A 19446-nucleotide genomic window follows, 5' to 3' on the forward strand; every position below is an offset into this window, starting at 1 on the left:
TACTTCATGGGTAACTAACAGTGAGAAATCTAAATGCTTCACTGGCCTATAGCTTTAAGTTTTTGAAACCATTATTTCATGCAATTTGTGATGCAAAACTAGAAATCAGATCTCACCTAAACCTCCTCCCTGCCCCCCAAACATTTGTTGTTAAAGCAAGTTATGCAAGAGAAAAATTCTATTTCGATTTTCAGACTACTATTAGTTACCGAACGCATACAGGAAAATAGCATGCTCGATTCTACGTGACCCAGCTTTGAGAATAGTACTGTATGGTTATTCACAGAGGTAAATCTCTCAGCCTTGCAAAGTATGACTACCTCTAAATATTTACTGGCTAACCTATAGCTTGTGAAAAAGCTGGGGCAGCTGGGGGCTGTCTGAAATGCCAAGGCAGCAAAAGATGATATACTCCATACCCCGGCATTGCTGGACCCGTGCAGTTAGCCGCAGCAGCACCCGCTAGACCCGTAAGGGATGTGGCATACACCACCTTACCTTGCCTTTGGAGGAACACTGTAATTCAGATGCTTGCCAAGAAATTGGAAGAGAATAGCCAGCAGCATCTTTTTGTCACACGTGGGCACAATATACTGAAAAGACCAGCTAGAGGACCTCCCTAAACTCAAGCCCTCCAGGAAGCCTGTTAAACTTTCGCAAATATTAACTTGTCTACGAGGGTTAGCCTGGGAGTGTTTGAAGAGCAAATCACAAGAGTTCCACTGAGCAACTATGTCAAAACTTGCCCAGAAGCTGGACTCTCAAGGAGGTAGTTTGATTAAATGATTAATGATTTATTACCCGTGTTCGTTATGTGAAGGCAAAAGCCCTCACCAGGACACTCTGTTTCTTAATTTGGGAGAAGTCTTCAGCTATTTATTTGACAAAGTAGAACTGTGTATTACACAGCCCTTCAGTCTGCATGTTAAAAGTGAGAACACAATCTGATTATTTGTAGAGTGCTTATTTTAAGATAATTGGGACCAAATTTAGTGCTTATTAGAAACAAACCATGAAGGCAAAGGCAGTTATAATTTGGGAAGTTTCCATTCAAAGATAAGGAAAATAGTGGTAGGAGCTGGTAGAATGCTATATTAAGGTAAGGTCTACGAGACTTCTGGGATTACGGTATAATTTTGTATGTCATTTAAATAACAGTGCCTTTTTATTCCTTGTTGTGGAGGTACACTTAAAAACAAATATTTAACTGTTAAAGTTATCATCAGCCAAAGTCCAAAGAGACAGTTTGAAACTGCAGGTAGAGGATGAATTTCTAAAAAGTTATTTTTCAACAGCTATTAGCTGCAGCTTCCATCATTCTGGAAGACTGGTGAACATCTCATTCACAAACAACTGTGTAGCAACAGGAGTGCTAAGTCCATTTAACCTACCTAAGCAGATCTCTATTGTCCCTTAGCATCCCTGGGTTTGGAAGGAGAGAAAATTCTGCTTGCTACTCATGTTACACTTTAGTTTGTGTATAATTCAACTGATTGCTTCAGCTGGCCTCATGTTTCTTGCTTAGTCTGTGAATGTACTATGAAATACAGCAGAAAAATCAGAAACCGCTGTTAGTGCTTGACATTGCCTAGAGGTGAGGAAAACCTGAGAAGAGAAAGCTTAAGTTCAAAAGATATCAGCATTACTAAGCATGGATAATTCTTAATGGAGGAAGTAGCAGTAACAGCACCGGGGTGGGGAATCTGTAAGCTTAGCAAGAGAGTTTAAAATGCCATAGGAAAAAGCTTCTGTAGTTCTAATGAAAAGGGGATCTTTTTCTTTTTTTTTTGATCAGGGATTGCCTACCCTATTTTTGCCTGAAATTCTGACCCTTACAGCTCTCAGAGATGACCATGTGAACATTGCTGAAAATAATCCTACTCAGGAAATTAAAATAAGTAGCATGATAAAGTTAAAAGCCTTATCTACATGAAAATTTGCAGTTGCTGTCATTGACAAAACTGCTTTGGTATTAGCAATGGTTGGACATTTTTGTCATGAAATTTATTTTAGACAAGACAGAGAATTTACCTTGACGTTTGCTTCTAAAGTGACAAGGAACACAAACCTTTAACAAACACAAATACCCATCTCCAAAGTTTTAGCCAGTCATTTAAATTGATTAGATCATAAGAATAAAAATGAAAATAACATTTAAGGAAAATATCTGTCTTCTCAAAAAAAAAAAAAATCTACTATTACCTAGTACAGAAAATCCCTAGATGTCTGGCTCTTGAATGAAATATTCTAGAATAAGTTTTAAAAAATAATAAAACACATAACCCTGATTTAACTGTAGATAAAATGCTTTTCAATAGCTGAGACGTACATACAAGATATAATAAAATACAAGCACTCATATCAAGCTATGTAAACTACTTTGATGAGCCAGGATATGTTTTCCTCTAAAGAGGCTGAATGGGAGAGGAAAAAGGAAGAAAAACGTTCAAGATCATGTGGGAAGATGGAAGCAGAATAAAAAATGCTCAACAGGTTATTCAGCTGTATAATTTGAATTTAAAGATGTAGATACACATCTTCTATAAGATCAGGTCCCAACAAAGTCAATATAAAAAAATCCTAATAGCTTTATTAAAAGAATCTGGATGGGAAGTGTATAGGTTTGTGCACCAGATCTTAAAGTTAGCAAAATTTAGGGACTGTACACTGGAGTACTGACAGAGTCAGATGAGTCCTTTAAGTGAGCTTGCAGAAGTTACTCGCTGAAGGTATTTTAGAGCCCCCTCCACCTTTCTCCTATCCCATCCTGCAACAATTTTTTAGAACTGATGTAACACCACAGATCAGGGTGTTAGACAAATACTCGTCACACAGGTAGAACAACAGATGTGGTCCTGGGCAACCTGCTCTGTGTGACTCTGCTCCTGCCAGCGGGTGGTGGGGGGGGGAAGATGACCTCCAGCAGTCCCTTCCAACCTCACCTACTCTGTGATTCTATGGAAACAGAAGCCCCAAGTCCTGCCTAAAAGGGGTATCAAAGGACAAACACTTAAACCAGTCAAAAATATTGAATTATACAGCCTCCTAAAGCAGATCAGAGGGATTGTTCTTTGACCCCATCTGTCATCTTCCTTGGCATAACAATAATGGCTGACAGCAGCTCTAGCCTTTGGTATTTACAGGGCTTTGAGTTGTTTTGGACCTCAGATAAATAAGCCGAAGACGCAACAAGGGACAGGAACAGCTAGCCGTAGCTGATAAAAGTATGCGGAAGTAACAATAACCTCGTTATTGCCTCCCATTTACGAAACATAACCCTCCAGACACAATACCATGAATGAAGTTGAGGACTACTGATACAAGGACAAGGTATTTGAGGTTTGCCTTATGGATGCAGAACAGAGTTCTGTTTCAACACCATCAACTTCACAACAGATCTCATGTTTGAAGTTAATGGGTGCAGACAGGGTGAGGAAAGCCAAGGTACTCTGGTCTCTAAAAATGATGGCAACTAGAAATAGTACAGATAGGTGTTTTGAGGGTATTTTCCACATAGATTTGGGACATACCTTAACACTTGCAAATGACAAAAAAAAAAAAGCCTTGCCCATAAACTTCTGGTTTTCTAGACTGAAACCCCTACTACTTAGAAAATAAAGAGAGAAGAAATCTTAAATAATTTAGATCCCATCCTTGAACCTGACAAGCTTTGGTTAAAGCCAAATGATCTTGACTATCTAACATGAATGCTAGTCCAGCAAAAAAAAGAAAATAGGATCATCTGGAAGACTTTTCTGAGGAACTGACTATAGAAATAAGTGCTTAAAAGGAGCAGAGATGAACCAAACTGAAGAAACACATATACATAACAGTGCGGTAGACAGAGTTTGGTTTAACAGTTTTTTCCTGAAAATTTGAAAGAATCAGCTTTTTGTTCTAAAGGTCCTGGGTCTCTGGCTCCAAGATGCTGGTCAAACTGTTCCAGGACACCTTTAATAATAGAAATTGATGATGTTCCTTCCTCATGTAGAAGACACTTTAAAAGCACTTGCAATTTCTACAAACTGTAACAGAGCAGAAACAGACAGACAAATCTAAACCACTAAGTTTCAGTGATTGAGGTTTTGGGGGGTCATTTTCTCATTTTTTTTCCTAAGGATTCAAAAAATATGTAGAGAATAAGAGAGAAAGAGATTCCTCCCAAGAAGGACATTACTATTAAAAGGAAAAAAGACAAGACGCTGGAGTAATACAGTTCCTCTTTTCAGTCTTCACGGTTTTGTATCACTCAGAACATATCTGGAGGTTCAAAGCTCTGTGATGAGGAAATGTCTGCCAGTTAGGCTGAGATCAAACTCTGCATGCCAGCTACGATACTCCCTGTAACACCAGTGGACACTAAACAGCTTATCTAGCTGTATAGAGAGAAGACAAGTTGGATGAACTTCTGTGAGGATGACATACACTTGAATTAACTCACACTATGTACCAAAAAATTATGTAGAAACAAAAAAAGACCTCAACACTTCGGCAGCAAGGATCAAATTTTGTCCTGGAAATGTGATCCGGACAAGGTGATATGAAGTAGAATGAAAAAAAAAAAAAAAAAAAAAATCCAGAACTGGAACATCTAGTGAAAACAGGTAGTTTGGAATCTATAAAGACAAAACTTAATGTTATTGCATTTAACGATTGCAATTGTTTTTAATCAAATCCTACTGCATGTAGATAGGTCACAGAAATACTGGAAAATCAATTGAATTTTCATAATTTTCAATGGGGTGCTTTCAACTGGGGAGAAATTATTGATGAAGAACTGTTTTTTCAACACACTAAATAGTAACAGTCTGTTTCTATATGCTGCTTGCTGCATGCACATAATGGTCTGGGGTGGAATGGAAGCAAGCAAAGTATGTGTAGGCAGATGGATCTGTGATTATGCACAAGCCTACTACACTGGCCTCAAGAGAGTATTACCGGAACCCATGACCTGACAACAGCTGTGAAACAGTGCTCACGTGGTGCTGTAATATATGGAAGACAGTGCTAATTTAGATCTGCAAGGGTCAAGATTTGGCCTATAATCAATTGTAGTAATAGAAGGATAAAGAACAGCTCTGTGTTCTTACGGCACATATCTACTATAATCTGAGCTTGGAAAGGTCGTATGCCCAAAGCTATTTTCTTTGTAAATCTTGGCAATCTGTTAATTTCTATTCCAGCGTAAATCAAATCAACACTAGCATTTGCTTTTCTACTGCGTTGACATAAAGAACTCCGTGTATATGAAGTATATCTTCTGTTACCGTTGAAACACATTGATGTCAAACAGCTCTCAAGAAAAATATATGGACATTTTCTTTTGATACCTTTAGCATTACTTCTGCTAGTCCTATTCTAAAAACAGTATCTTTAGGCAAACAATTGAAAAGAATCATTACTTCAGACAATTTGACATCTTCTCAATTGCAATTATAAATCCTGAAATAAAAGGTTATGTGATTACCTAGTACCAATTCATTAAATCTCTTAAAGGTTCAATATATGCTTTTCAGTAATGAGTTTATGCCATCTCAGATGTGCAATTAATAATGCTACTCTGACAACAGGCATCGAAGATGACTGAAATTGAGACCCGAAATATCCTCTCATAAAAAAATCCCAAAATACAGCAATCTGGGTTTATCAGCTTGTAAGGAAACAAATACAAGTTTCTATCTAAACTTTCCAAATACAACAAAGAAAGCACTAGAACTAGCATAAATATCGAAAAAATAGTGCCACGATTTTTAACACTACCCACCACCTCCAAAAAAAAGTTCTCTATAAAATTGCTGGAAATTACTCAGGAGTAACATACTCAAGCATTCAAACTGATGGCCTTCTATATAATTAAAATAAATTATATTTAAAACTCCACTCACAGATTAATAAATGCACTAAGCTTCATCTCCTATACTAAGGTATGGAAAACAACTAGCATTGTAAGAGCACAAGCATAGTGCTCTTTCATTTACAAATGGCAGCATCAGCTGAAAACTAACAGCAAAGTACATAATATACAGTAGAAATGAACGGTGAAGAAGATCATAATTGATCTTACTGAAACACAAAAGCATGAAACTAATGTATATAAAATGTCACTGGCGTTTTTCTACCATTATGTGGTAAGGCATATGGAATGCAGAAAATAGTGCAGTAGCAGTACATCACATTTATATTAATTAATAAAACATTTACAAGTTAATAGCTTGTTAACTAGAATTTCTCAGATTTACAACAGTTTTGTTGTTGCAGACTGTAAGCACCTCATGAAATACAAGGTTTTATTTTTATTGATTTCTAAAGGTCAATGCCTATCACAGTAATGCTGCTTGAAGTCTTTGGGCCCTGGTGCAAGAACACCAGTAGATTCCACTTTACAGCAATATAGAAAAACATCAAACTTAACTGCATCAAATGCCAGCTACTTCACTTACAAATCATCACTTTTCTTCATAATAAAGAATCTTCTATCCAATTCTGGACTGAACTTGGACAAGATTGGTTAGCTTCTGTAACAGCAAAAATTAAGCAGGCAAGATAAATAATTCTGTTTAGATCTTCAGCCACTTTACTAACAGTTGCTGGAGTTACTAGAAGAGCTGTAATCTGTAAGCAGAACTTTGGCTTCATCTTTCTCACTGCTCATCAAAAGTAAACCGCGACTGACTGAGTTTGTTGACCCTTAGCAGCTCTTCATGGATGACAGGCTAGCAATGTTCCTTAACTGAGAGAAGTTGTTTTACAGGAAATATCTCCTAACATCTCCTTGTCTCTAACTTTTTCTCCTCTGCGAAAAATATTAAAACAATTGTGTATCAACTGTTCTGATGTACAAAATTTTTTATATCGATTCATAATCCTTCTGGACTTGGATCTATGGTGATATTTTCAGGTGACAAATCTGTTTTTTCCAATAGATTGCAATGAAAGCGTGAGGACAATTAAAAACCACCTTGTCTCCAATTCAGTAGCTTTTAGCGTTATAAGGGTTTTGTTTTATTGGTTTGCTTCTACTGGTTACAGGTTCAGTGTTGAATTGGTTACATTACTGATGTAACTTAAGCAACTGTAATAGGATTGTAAAATAATTGCTCTGTCTGGAAAATCCCTTATGTGGTAACTCTTGAAAGCTTTATTTTGTTACCTAATTTGGAGAATACATGAAATTTATATGGTAAGCCAGCAACCCTTAAATGGGTTTAAAAGGGGGGGTGGGGGGCAAGAAGAAGAAAAATCTGCACATGAAATTTCTGCATGGGAAAGAGAAAAGTATGATTTGCTCACTCCTTGCTGAATGGCTTTGTACTCTGTGGTGTTGTGAGGCCCCACTGTTCATGGAACCCTGGCATTACCAGTGGCAAAGAACTTTGTTTCTCCTCTGTATCCAGCTGCATGTTTTCATGCTTCATTTTGGTTTTGAATCATGGCATTTTAATCCAGATTTTAAGGCCCTAGACAAGTTTACTGCAATGAATTCCACTGCCACTGCTCACATCAGGTAGCGTTAACCAAACAGGTAGCAGGTTTATTAACAGTTCTTCAGCAGCTGCACCAGCTTGGAGGTCCACTGCTAAACATGGACAATCATACGCTACCTCTGCAGGTTTTGCACAAGTGCTTTTTGGACTGTATACAGAATAGAACTGTGGTAAACATTATAGTAACAGGAAAGTTGTGAAAGGAAACTATGCCCATTTCACAGAGTGCTTAGTTTGCAAAGTTGTGTGGGACTTGCAGCTATTTCTGTACCTTCTCAAAAGTTACCTTGGGTTGTCTGGAACTGCAGAACCCTGGGTCCCTTTTCCAGAAATACACAAGCAATGATGCACAGTGTGAACCGCTGCAAGAATGCAATCTCTCACAAAGCTGACGCTGTGTACACAAAAGATCGTGCTGCTGGACAGAGATCAACTGAACTGGCTGAGGTAGTACTGATTTGAAGAAACTATGAAGAATTGCCAGGACCATCAACAACAACCTCTTTCCCCTTAAGGACAGAGCTTTACCATACAGCTAAGTTAGTGATTAATTGTTGCTGGAATTTGTGCTCATTTTTCCTTCCTTCCAGCTATAAAATTGTACCGCTCCCCCAAGTTCAGTACTGTCACTTGCTTGACCTTTCAGGGAGGAAACCTGACAGAAAACCAACCATTCAAAAGAGTGGATCAGAGCTCTTTCACTGGGGAGGGCATGGTTTGTGGCTCATCTCTGCTGCTGAAGATCTGATGAAAAGCTAGAAACTACTCTATTAAGGTAGGCATCTGACTCGCTTTCTGTGGAAAACTTGCAGTAGTGGAGTACTTCACGGTTTCTTACATTTTAATATATTAAAGGGCTGTTTCTGAGGGTCTCTTTGAAAGTAGACTCAATTGTTAGAAACTGCACCTGGGTTCAAGAACATGCATATTTTGATTTCTATCTCGTATACAGTTTTCTCCTGTATGAGCCTTCCAAGACGTGAGATCCTGAAATTCACAGATTGATTCCGGGCTATGCTGACTGCCGTGTGAGAACATAACCAGGCAGCACAAACCAGTGCACATCCTTCACGTCACTTGCTCGGGAATGGAGCTCTGGTACACTGTCAGGAAGGAGGCCCCAACAACACTTCTGCTGCCTAGTGCTGAAGCTGTGCTACAATGTGAAAAACAGTAGCTTCCAGAAAGTGCTGGTGCTGAAATCTAATTGAATGTGTTGCAATTACAAAAAAAAAAAAACCCAAACAAACAAAAAACCCAAAACCAACAAAAACAAACACCAAACCAAAAAAACATATTTTCCCTTCTAAAGGCTCTTTGACTGCAGAGCACAGGACAGCAAGGCTGCCATAGGTCAGCAGTGGTGGAAACTGCATGCAGCTGGAGCAAGCTCAGTGAAGAGTTATCCTCTTCCAATGCATTCCAAAGTCCAACTTTTAAAGACCTCTTTTTTTAAAAAAGTATTACTTCATTTTCATATAATTTATTTTCTGAATAATCTATAGCCAGTAAAAAGATGACCTGCTTCCCTCTTAAAGCATTCTTGTGGTTTTGCAATTACGCTTTCTGTATTTTTTTAATGTAACTTTTTATTCAGTTTCCACTTCTTTATCTCTCTGCATTTCAGTCTTGTCATTTCAGTTATTGTTAATTAAATATAGACCCCAGTATTCCTACTGTTTTCTAACTCCTCTAAAACATGTTTGTGCAATTAAACTCTCCCCCAGTATGGTAGCTTTTCAAACTTACAGTTAATCTTTAGGGCATGTTCCCAAATAACTTCTGAGGTTAAAAAACACTGCTTTTGACTAAATAATTCCTCACACATTTTATATAAATGGATTCATGTGAAAAATATCTATACAGATGGCAAGAAGTTTGTTATTCTAATTTCACTTCTCTGGGATAATAAACTTTTCATCTAACTGCACAATAAAGTAAACTGGATGAAATTTCATTTGCAATGACACCTGATATACCTGTTATCTTTCAAAGGCAATTGATACTGCTAATAATGAAAGTATAATTCATTTAGTAAGGAAGAAAGACCATCCTCAGGAAAAAGAAAAGCATTGTACTTCATTAAGAAATGTTACACTGGAAAATCCATTTTGTATGAAAAATTATGAATAAACTACAGCAGTAATGAAGACTGCTAATTTTAAACTAGAAATCAGACATGTACTGTTTCTAGGGGCGTAGATTGATACCAATTTCTCTGTATTTACATTATCTTAATCTGGGAACATAGTAAACTGGATATGGTTTGCTAGTTTTAGTTCTGACATAGGCAGAATTTTTTAATTATTAAACAAATAATCATTGGATCTTTTCCACTTCTTTTCTTTAAATTGCTCTTTATAGAAGGCATTTAAAAATCCCTAAGCTCTGAAATTCTGCTGTGGATTCTTCTCAAGCATTCAGCATTGGTCTAACTGTAACAGAAGTCATTGCCACTGACTTAACCAGAAGATAATTAGGTCAAAACTTTCCATTTTGTTGTAGCTGGTTTAAAAAACTAAAAATATATGTGTTAAAAAGTAAGAGTCACTTTTTCTGAAGTAGTCATCTTAAATTATAATTCAAATTAAATACCATATTTATTTGAAAAGTCTTTTTATTTACAAATTATATGCTATATCTTTTTTGAAAGATAACAGCGTAGGGTTGGGTTTGTGGGGTTTTTTTTTTTTTGGTTTTTTTTTTTTTTTTTTTAAATAGTGACTAAATACCTTCTATAATTAAGAATTCGACTTTGGCTTTGTCTGCGGAACCATCCTTAACACCTTAAACGCACAAATAATTCAAATGCATAAAAAGTGAATTTTGTAGAGTGAACAAGGCAGCTAATGTGTAATTCTAGTTCTAAGTATTCCATTTACATATGTTCTTAAGAAAAAAAACTGTATCCTTCTAGAGAGAACATGAAAGCTGCCAGTTATCTTAATGATTGCTTATGTGGAAAAATACTTAAGGAAGATAGCCTGCATATGAACTTAAACTTAAATGCTTTGAATACATTCTGTACAGAGTCCTTTCTCTACTTAATAGCTTTTCTAAACAAGGAAATAACTTGGAAAGACTCCCAGTATGACATCTCTGTTACTTTGAACCTGAGCACTGCTGTGGAGCTTTGCTTAGTAGGTAAGTAGTTAAGCTTCATAGCTTAACAAAATCAAACGAGGGAGCTACTGAAATTTGAAAGAGGAACTGTTTAAAGAAAGTGAAAACTCTGCTTTTTTCTATCCTTTCATATTTTTCAGTCCCCTAAAACCTTCATAGACAAATCACTCCCATCTTAAGAAAAAGAGATAGCAAATGTATGCAGTACCCAACAAATCCACCTTGTTTTGATGGAAATTGAGTTCTTTCATGTGTTAGAACTGCAAATCATTTATTATTTCTGCACTTTCTGTCTGCACCAAGTGCTAAGTAGGTTCATGGGTTATAACTAAAATCTGCTACCTCATACTCAAGAGACTAGGAGTGCGTACACAGTCACTTGCCACAACTCTACTAGCAGGTTGGGCACTGAGATGCTTCTATAATTTGCATTCTTGCAATTTTCTGTCTGTACTTTAACACACATTTACATAGTCTGGGACCATCTTATGAATTCTGCAAAATCTTATTTAAAACTGTTGTCAGCAGATGATAAAAAAAAAGCCTGTAATAAAACAAATGTTAGGAGTCAATAAAGAAATACCTATCCAAGACCTAGCTGTGTATGTAGGACAATCATACCAGGGGAAAATTTACCCTCAGTGGAGCTTTTGTGCAACTACCTCAAGATTCACTTCTCCCAGTGAATCCATACTTCTATGCTAATACTTTTAACTGTCAGTAATCAAAATAAGTGATTTTGTGTTCACAAAAAATACCAACGTACAAATAAAAATCCAGTCGATATACTCAATTCCAGTCAATTACCAGTTATTCCATTCTTGGCCACTTCAGAAAAATAATCTGAATTATAGTTCTCTGCTTGTTTCTATTAAAAACTTACCTGTTACAAGCTCTTTTATTTCGGCATCAACAGATTTTCTCAACAATCGTAAAAGGGCAGGTATCCCACCAACATTCTTCATTGCTATTTTGTTTTCATCAGTAGACTTTCCATAAACAAGGTTTCTCAGTGCGCCGCAAGCATTCTTCTGAACTTCCAGGACTCTGTGATCCAAGAGATCAACCAGGTGCTTGATTCCTCCTAGTCTACATACCTAGAAATGGAATGTTGGGAACATCAGCACCCACTGATTTCATCCATTTCACTCTACAGATTTAAAAGGCTTTTATTTTTATAAAAACAGTAAATTCCATTGTACTTCGAGAAGAAATATTGTTGGTAAATCTTAATAAGTTGATTGTTACACTCTACTGAAAATTCATGTGAATGACTCACATCCTTGTTGACAAGGCTGATGGATATTTTCAGTCATTTGCTGTGTTCAGAGAAGAATTGTTACTGCTAAAGTTTTGTTTCCCAGTAATGCAGTTTTTGAAGTAATTTCCTATACCTCAGAGTATCTTTCTAGGGAATATTAGAAATAAGAAGTTGCAAAGATTTAAATGCCAACTTTTACAGTTTGCTACACACAAACAAATCAGTTAAAATTAGTATATATCCACTCTTATTGGCATATCTGAAGTTCTTTTTAAAAGGAAGATCTACTCTGCAGAAATTTCATAAAACAAAAAGAAATTTTATATTGTTTGCTTTAAACAGGTTAGTTGCATTTATTCTTTGTTATATAGTTTTAAAAAATTTTAACATTGTGTTTTGAGATCTCATTTCCATGCAGTGCTTTTCTTTGTTCAAAATAACTTAAAGAAATGACAAAAGATTAAAGTATTTTAGAATCTGTAATATTTACTAAATAAAAAAATATTTTAAAGAGATAACTAAGTAGTATTACTTACAAGATTAATTTTAAATTAAAAATCACCACCAAAAGGATACCAAAATATTTGCTAGGAACTGTTTTTAAAAAAATATGAGCTATTTTGCAATATAAGATTGATCTATTACAACCTGGTATTATTTTAGCACAGCACAATAACTTTTGTGCCATACTATACACAGAGTATGCCTACTGAAGTTGGCATAGGATCTCTTAAAAAATCCCACGCCTACAGCAGCTGAACTGCTGCTGCCCTAAGAAGGAGATCCCATGGTGAAAAGAAGAGACACACCACCATTCCTGAATACTTTGCTTATACGGGATGTGGTTCTGGGCCAAACAGTCAGAAGAGATGTAAAACGTAACAGTCCTAAGGATTCTCTTCTTCAGCATTAAAAGCACTTTTAGGGGCCCCTTTTCTATTCTAACCTGTATAATAATTAGTTTGGCAAGCCACAGGGCTATCTGAAATACATTAATGCGTACAAAGTTTAATGGACTTTTGGCTTTAAAAGTTCAGTGTCTTTTATTGGCCATAAGACAAGGAGAATAAAATTATTCTCAATGAAAACATAACTGAGATTTAGCCAAACCATTTTAAGCTGATACTTTGAAAACCAGAATCTTCTCTCTATTACATTCTTAAAAATTGCATTGGGTATCAAAACAGTTAATATCTTTATCTACGCCTTAAAACAGCCAAATTGAAGAGGCTTGGAAAAAAACAATTGAAATGCAAGGGCTATGACCAGCACTGTATGTGATTTTTACCTGTAAAATCACCTCTTAAGTAGAATAAAAGAAATAAAATGAAAGACTGGTGACTTAGAAATTTTTTAGACCTCTGTTTAAAATGTGTATTTTTCAAAAGGAAACCTATATTTACACACCTAGCTATAATTACCATGTAAGTTATAAATCCAGGGATACAAAGTTTGGCGTTGATCAATTAGACAAGCCACTGCTATGCCAAAAGCCACCAGGAATCTGTATCTAAAGGCATTCAGTGGACTTTAAGCTTAATGTTATTCACCTGCCAAGATTTCTGTAGCTAGGAGATGAATATTACCTCACAGATTATTTATTTGATACAGACTACACTGAAAGCAAGATGCTATTAAAAAAAAAAGAAAAAGATTTAGAGTTGGGTTTTTTCAAAGCAAATAATTCTCATTTCTCCTACTAAATAATGAAGCAACAAATAAGTATTCATACTTTTCAGTTAAATCTCCCTCTTGTACGTCGATACAGCACATAAAAAACATCTAAACTACACATCTGTAATACAGATACAAGTTACGAACAACAAAATAGCTTTATCCTTTTTTCAATCTGTACTCAAAATTTGATTAGATACAGTTTTTGTGTATATAATTCAAAATAAAACTGGACTAGAAATCCATTCTTAAGACTTGTATTTTGCTGAGTCATTAACTATTTTAAAACATAGCAGCTGTTGCTAGTTTGAACAGGCATTTCAATTTCTAAATTAAAAAAGATCAGAATTCTTGTAAAATGATACATTCATGAACTAATGAATCAGTATTGTATGTATTTACAGATAGATATTTATTACATGGAAAGGTAATTCATTCATTCTGTGTAGTTTCATAGCTAAAAGGTAAAGATTCCCCCCCCCGAAAGGAGCAGTTTCTTATGCTTACCTTCAGGTTTTAGCAATGCAAGCATTCAAGTTCATTTTGCTAGGCTTTTAATATCCTTAATAGTCTAGCAAATGAATCTGGTCTTTACCACAACAATAAAATAATAAATTTAAATAATGAATGAAAATACAAAAGCAGTCCTCAAATAAGGCTTTACTGAATTTGGCACTAAAATAATTATGATCCTTTCCTATTCCAAACAGTTTCTTGTGCTGGCCTCTGCTTTGAAGGGAACATGAATTGCAGCTTTCCTATTGCCACAGATACCATCATGTTTTCAAAACATGCTGATCCCTACACACTATCCCAACTCAAGGGATGGCTCTTCTTCAGAGACTGAAAGCCTCATCAGGAAACACTGACGTAAGGCTTGCTTTCCCAAAAGCACAGGAATATTCTTTTCTCCTGGAAGCCAGACAATTTCCTTCTTTCTGTCACAGTATTCTGAACAGCTGATTATTGCCATTCAAAAGAAATAACTGCCAGTACCTAAACCTTCTCTGTTTGAAAAGGAGAAATTTTCTGTTCCAAAATTCCACACACCAAGTGGAAGGCAGGCTACATTTACAGTTGTCTCTCTGACTACTGTAACTTATCTTGTCTTCTAAATCAAAAAGAAGACCTTTTTCTTTGGATAAGGTTTTATGAGCTTGATTATATTGTATAATATCTCTATAATCCTTTATACCTGAACTGATTTTAAAACATATCAAATATTTCTAATGCTAAATAGGGTAAACAACTAAGACACCACTTCATACATCTCGTACAAGTTAGCACCACATTCAAATTCTGCTTAAACTTTGACATATTTCTTTTAGTTTCGTGTACTTTTGAAAAAAATAAAGGAGACATTCCATAATTTCTAAAACAAATTCTGTAATAATGAAAATGGAAACCATGAAGAAACACAAGATCTCCTATAAATGAACATGTGCAGACAAATGACATCCCAAGAATTCCTAAATAAGCTGTCATATCCCTTCTAAACAGCAAGACTAACTTACAAATCTATCTACATCTGATTATCACTGCGATCTTTATCAGAACATCAAAACCACCACCATCTTTTCATCTGCCTTCCAGCAACAGTAAATTATGTTGGGCTATCTTCTTATAAAAGTTGCACCAACATTTTATTAACATAAATAATATTTACACTGAAAATAACAGATGATAACACACATATATGATACAAACAAAAAAGCAAATTCCTTCAGATTAATAGCTCGTAGCTGCTCTGCAAAAAGAGCAGCTCTTCAAATGCAAACAGTTTCCAGAAATTTCAACAATAATCTGAATTTTCACTCAAGTGTATCCTTCCTCCACATTATATTGACATAAATAATATCCTCTATATATTTCTAGCGTTGGATTTCTTTCCCTTGCTTGACAGCTCACTCATTCCCTATGATGTCTTAAAACATCTTGATCAAAACCAGGGGAAAGCCTTTCAGAATTCTTGGGTTTTTTAGTCTCCAGTCATCAGCAGGTTACACAAAAACAGGCTCTGGTAAACATACTGTACAGTTCTGCTAGATTACACAACTTGATGTAAAATATTTTCATATAATTTCCATGCAGCCTCTTATGACAGGAAAAATCTCTGTGTGTGTGTAATTACACACACCTAGGTACTTCAATATTATCATACACGTGGTACAAACAGAAACACAAAAGGGTCCAAAATACTGTGTTATGATGAAAAAAAAAGAGGCAAGAGGTCTAGTTTTTCTTTTATAGTTTCCCCAGGAACAGAAACGCACTCAGTACACAGTACCTCCGTTTTTACTTTGTTATCTCCGAAGCACAGGTGCTGAAGGTAGGCAGCTGCATTCGCCTGAACCGATGGGAACTGGTGTTGAAGCATGTGAATGACTTCAGGCAGTTCTGGATCTCGCCAAGCAAACTCCCTTCATTAGACGAACACATTCAAGAGAAGGCATTAGTTATAAATGTATGTTTATTTATTAAATAGAATTACTACAGTATCTGAAGTGTTTTTCAACAATTCCATTTTTGTTCTGGAGTATCAGGGCTAGGAGGAAAAACAGGTATATATAATGAGTCACATCACCTTTCAGGCTTCCAGTTGGAAAAGGACGCTTTGTATCGTATGTTCTTCAGTTAGCTTGGTTGTTGATCACTCAAATATATATATATTAAAATTATACCAACCCAAACACTGCAACCTACATAAATCTCCCCAAACTTAAATATCTAATGCAACAGATACCCACTTAACAACACTGCTCAGGGGCATCTCTTCCACACAACATTTTTTGCTCAGTGTTCAACGTTCTTCCTAGTCTGAAGTCAATTATACTTCAACAAAAGCTGCGCAGCCTGAAATTTCATCATCATGAACAGATGCAGGAAGTTTGCATAATCTGTCTTATTCAGGGATTGTAAACTTAAAATCAAATCTCCTTCATTAAACAAAATGATTTTGTGGAAGCAAATCCTGGAAAAGTCATTAAACATATCCAGGCCCAATCCACAGACTTAGAAATATACTCATTAATTGTTGGGCTATCTTCCTCTGTAAAGGAAGATTGAGGGGAAAAAAATAGTATCTAAGTTTTTGCATGCTCAAAAATCCAAGTAAATTTAAAAAAAAAACAAAACCACCCAAACCAAACAAACAAAAAAGGATGTTCCAAGAATAGTATTTGGGGAGCTATTCAAAGGCTAACACTAGCCTGGCCAGTCAGGTCTCCCCAGGATTCCTACACTCACCAAAAAGGGAAAGTTCAGTTATGTGCCTACTTTGAATTGCTCAGCAACTTAGAGGTTTATTTCTCCATACTAATGATAGGCAGACCTTAGGGAAAACTGCCTTTCTAATAAAACTAGTAGCTTTCTGAATGTTCCCTCACTCTTTTCTAGAGTGATGCTTTCAAATACCCAGTCTGAGGCTATTGTAACACAATAACCTAACCTCTGCAACAGCATGATATGCAAATGAGAAACTGAAACAGATTAAAATGTAAGGTAAAAACTATTCCACTGTGAAATTATGAGATAAAAAGGTGCACCAGCAATGAAAACCGAGTCAGAATTTCTGTAAAGTTTCTTGTTATGAATGTGAACCATCCCTATTATAAGTAACTTTTCTTGTAAGCTATGTCAGAATAGGCCAGCAGTAGCATGCAGCTAGCAAGCATTACTACTTAGAGCTACAATTAGCCTATTAACATCATTTAGATGAATGTACCATTGAGTTAAATGAAATTAATCCAGTCTCTCAGTATCTATTTAAAAAAAAATAAATATTAATTTCCACTAATAAACAGAGCAACAAAATCTATTAAAACCAGTGCTTTTATTTTCAAGACTGAAGGATAGGGCCTAACTAGGAAATAACTCAATCCTGCTATGAGCCTTCTGTAATGCAGGAATCCCAAAAGATTTCAGTGTAAGACTCTAGCCTGACCATAGCTATTAGCTATCTTTTTTCAAAATTTGGTGCCTGAATGTTTCCATGTGAAAGACTCCTGAGGCATAACTGGAGTCCATATCCTCCACTATGAGGTGCTCTGCTTTCAGTTCTTTCTAAACCACCAGAACGTGTAATGTGCTTTCATGACCGAGGATTGTCTAGAAGCTGCCTCAATGAACTGGCAATCTAAAGACAGACTGGAATTTCTAGCAATCACATACCCATACTGAAGATAAACAGTACGATAAATCCCTCCAAGCTTTGCATGGACTGGGTTTTGATACTCCCATTTTAAAATACAAGGGTTTAATGAATAGTGTCTCTAATAAATTGTAATGATAGTACTACACTTGTCACATGCCCACACTGTGTACATACACTTACAACATCAAAGTGTTTAACTATTTTAAAAATATGAACATGTATTTGCTTTTAAAATGGTACATTTATCTATAATTTTTAAACGTACATTGTTTTGAAATTTAAGCAGGCTGCTCATGAAAAATTCATTCAAATACATTAGGTATGTACTTTCTAATTTTCAAACCCTGATTCTCATTCCCAGAAAGAGAAAACTTACTACAATATTACAGGGTGCTCTGTAGAGTTACTCAAAAATCTTTGGAATCCAGTCAATTCTCATCAAATTTATAAGTATTTCCTGTAATAACTTCTACATGAAAAATAAACATGGAAGAAAAATGTAGTAATAGCTAAATGCATAGAAGTTGCTCTTTCTTACTGTAACAAGTAGACTGCATTTATTACTTTGGCTATAAAGGTATAGATCTTAATATCTAAATTAGTCATGATTGTTTAAACAATGTAAAACTGGAATATGCACAACAAAGTGCTATATATATTCAAGGAATCTATTAAAAATCTTATTACAGCACATGTGTGTGATTTTTGAAAGCACAAATGGACTTGCCTGGGGTCTTTCTGGATGCTGTCTATGGATGGAGATCGCGTGGTCCCATCCTCGGCGGGCGTTGCATGCTGCAGCCTGTTATAACTGGACTCTGATAGTCGATACTGCATTGACCTGTAGGGTTCCGCATAGGTAGCTGTTGTGTTCAGAGCGTAATTATTTCTTTGGTATGTGAGTGTGCTACGCTGACTGGATGATCTTTGCAGATTTCCGACTCCTAGTATAAAATCAGTATTAAAACAAACTAGGTAACAAATGTCTACTGAAGAGAAGAGGCAATACGTGGTTAGAAGTGTAAGCAAAAAAAACCCAAACCACCACCAAAAAACCCCAGTCTTAAAAATGTGTACCGTGCTCAATGTTGAAAGCTATCGCCAGATTTAAGGGAGCAATTACTCAATGTCACAGGGAAGATAGAGAGATTAGTTACAGAACTAAAGGTTTGGTGGAACCAGGCTTATGCCTCAGCTTGTCTCAACAAATTCAATTACTAACAGTAACATCAGTTTGCCAACTGTACTAAATAGAAAAAAGAAAAATACAAACAACAATTTATATACTTTATATGATATTTTCCTTTTCCCAACTACATGTACATTTTCCCTGACAAAAAGCTAACAAGAAGATGATTTCAAAGATTAAGCTGATAATTTCAAAAACAGGAACATGTATCTTCCTGACTCAACAGAGTAGCTTTTGTTCTTTAAGTGATATTAGGTAGACAAGTAAACAGAGAATTCCAATTTCGAGTTTTATTTCCTCATTAGCACATCCTGAGAAACTTAATTTATTTACTCTAGGTTGCAGAAAATAGGAGAACTGCAAAAACTTTCTTCCTTCAACATTCCATACTCTTAGTATTTCAGTTACATTAAAAAAAACATTAAAAAGCAATTTTCAAATGTGTGAAAACATGACATATGAGTCAGAGACTTCTCTATAAATATTTCTAGAGAGTTATTAAATCACTAATATTTTGAGAGTTTTTGGAAATTATTCCACTATACAAATTATTAATCAACCT

The 19446-nt window shown here is 35.7% G+C and overlaps 1 protein-coding gene across 5 annotated transcripts in view; it reads right to left on the minus strand.

Annotated features, from left to right (window-relative positions):
• PKP4 (plakophilin 4) overlaps nucleotides 1–19446 on the minus strand; it is a 105166-nt gene that overhangs the window by 18742 nt on the left and 66978 nt on the right. For 3 of the 5 annotated variants that reach the window (XM_069780579.1, XM_069780576.1, XM_069780577.1), the window contains exons 9-11: nucleotides 18423–18639; nucleotides 15830–15962; nucleotides 11491–11704 (exon numbers count right to left, since the gene is read on the minus strand). In XM_069780579.1, coding sequence (XP_069636680.1) covers nucleotides 11491–11704; nucleotides 15830–15962; nucleotides 18423–18639 — 564 coding nt within the window. Of the gene's footprint in view, nucleotides 1–11490; nucleotides 11705–15829; nucleotides 15963–18418; nucleotides 18640–19446 lie in introns of all 5 variants that reach the window. The other 2 variants (XM_069780580.1, XM_069780578.1) reach the window with 1 other exon arrangement.

Source organism: Haliaeetus albicilla, chromosome 4 (assembly GCF_947461875.1).
Source record: "Haliaeetus albicilla chromosome 4, bHalAlb1.1, whole genome shotgun sequence".
Lineage (NCBI taxonomy): Eukaryota > Metazoa > Chordata > Aves > Accipitriformes > Accipitridae > Haliaeetus > Haliaeetus albicilla.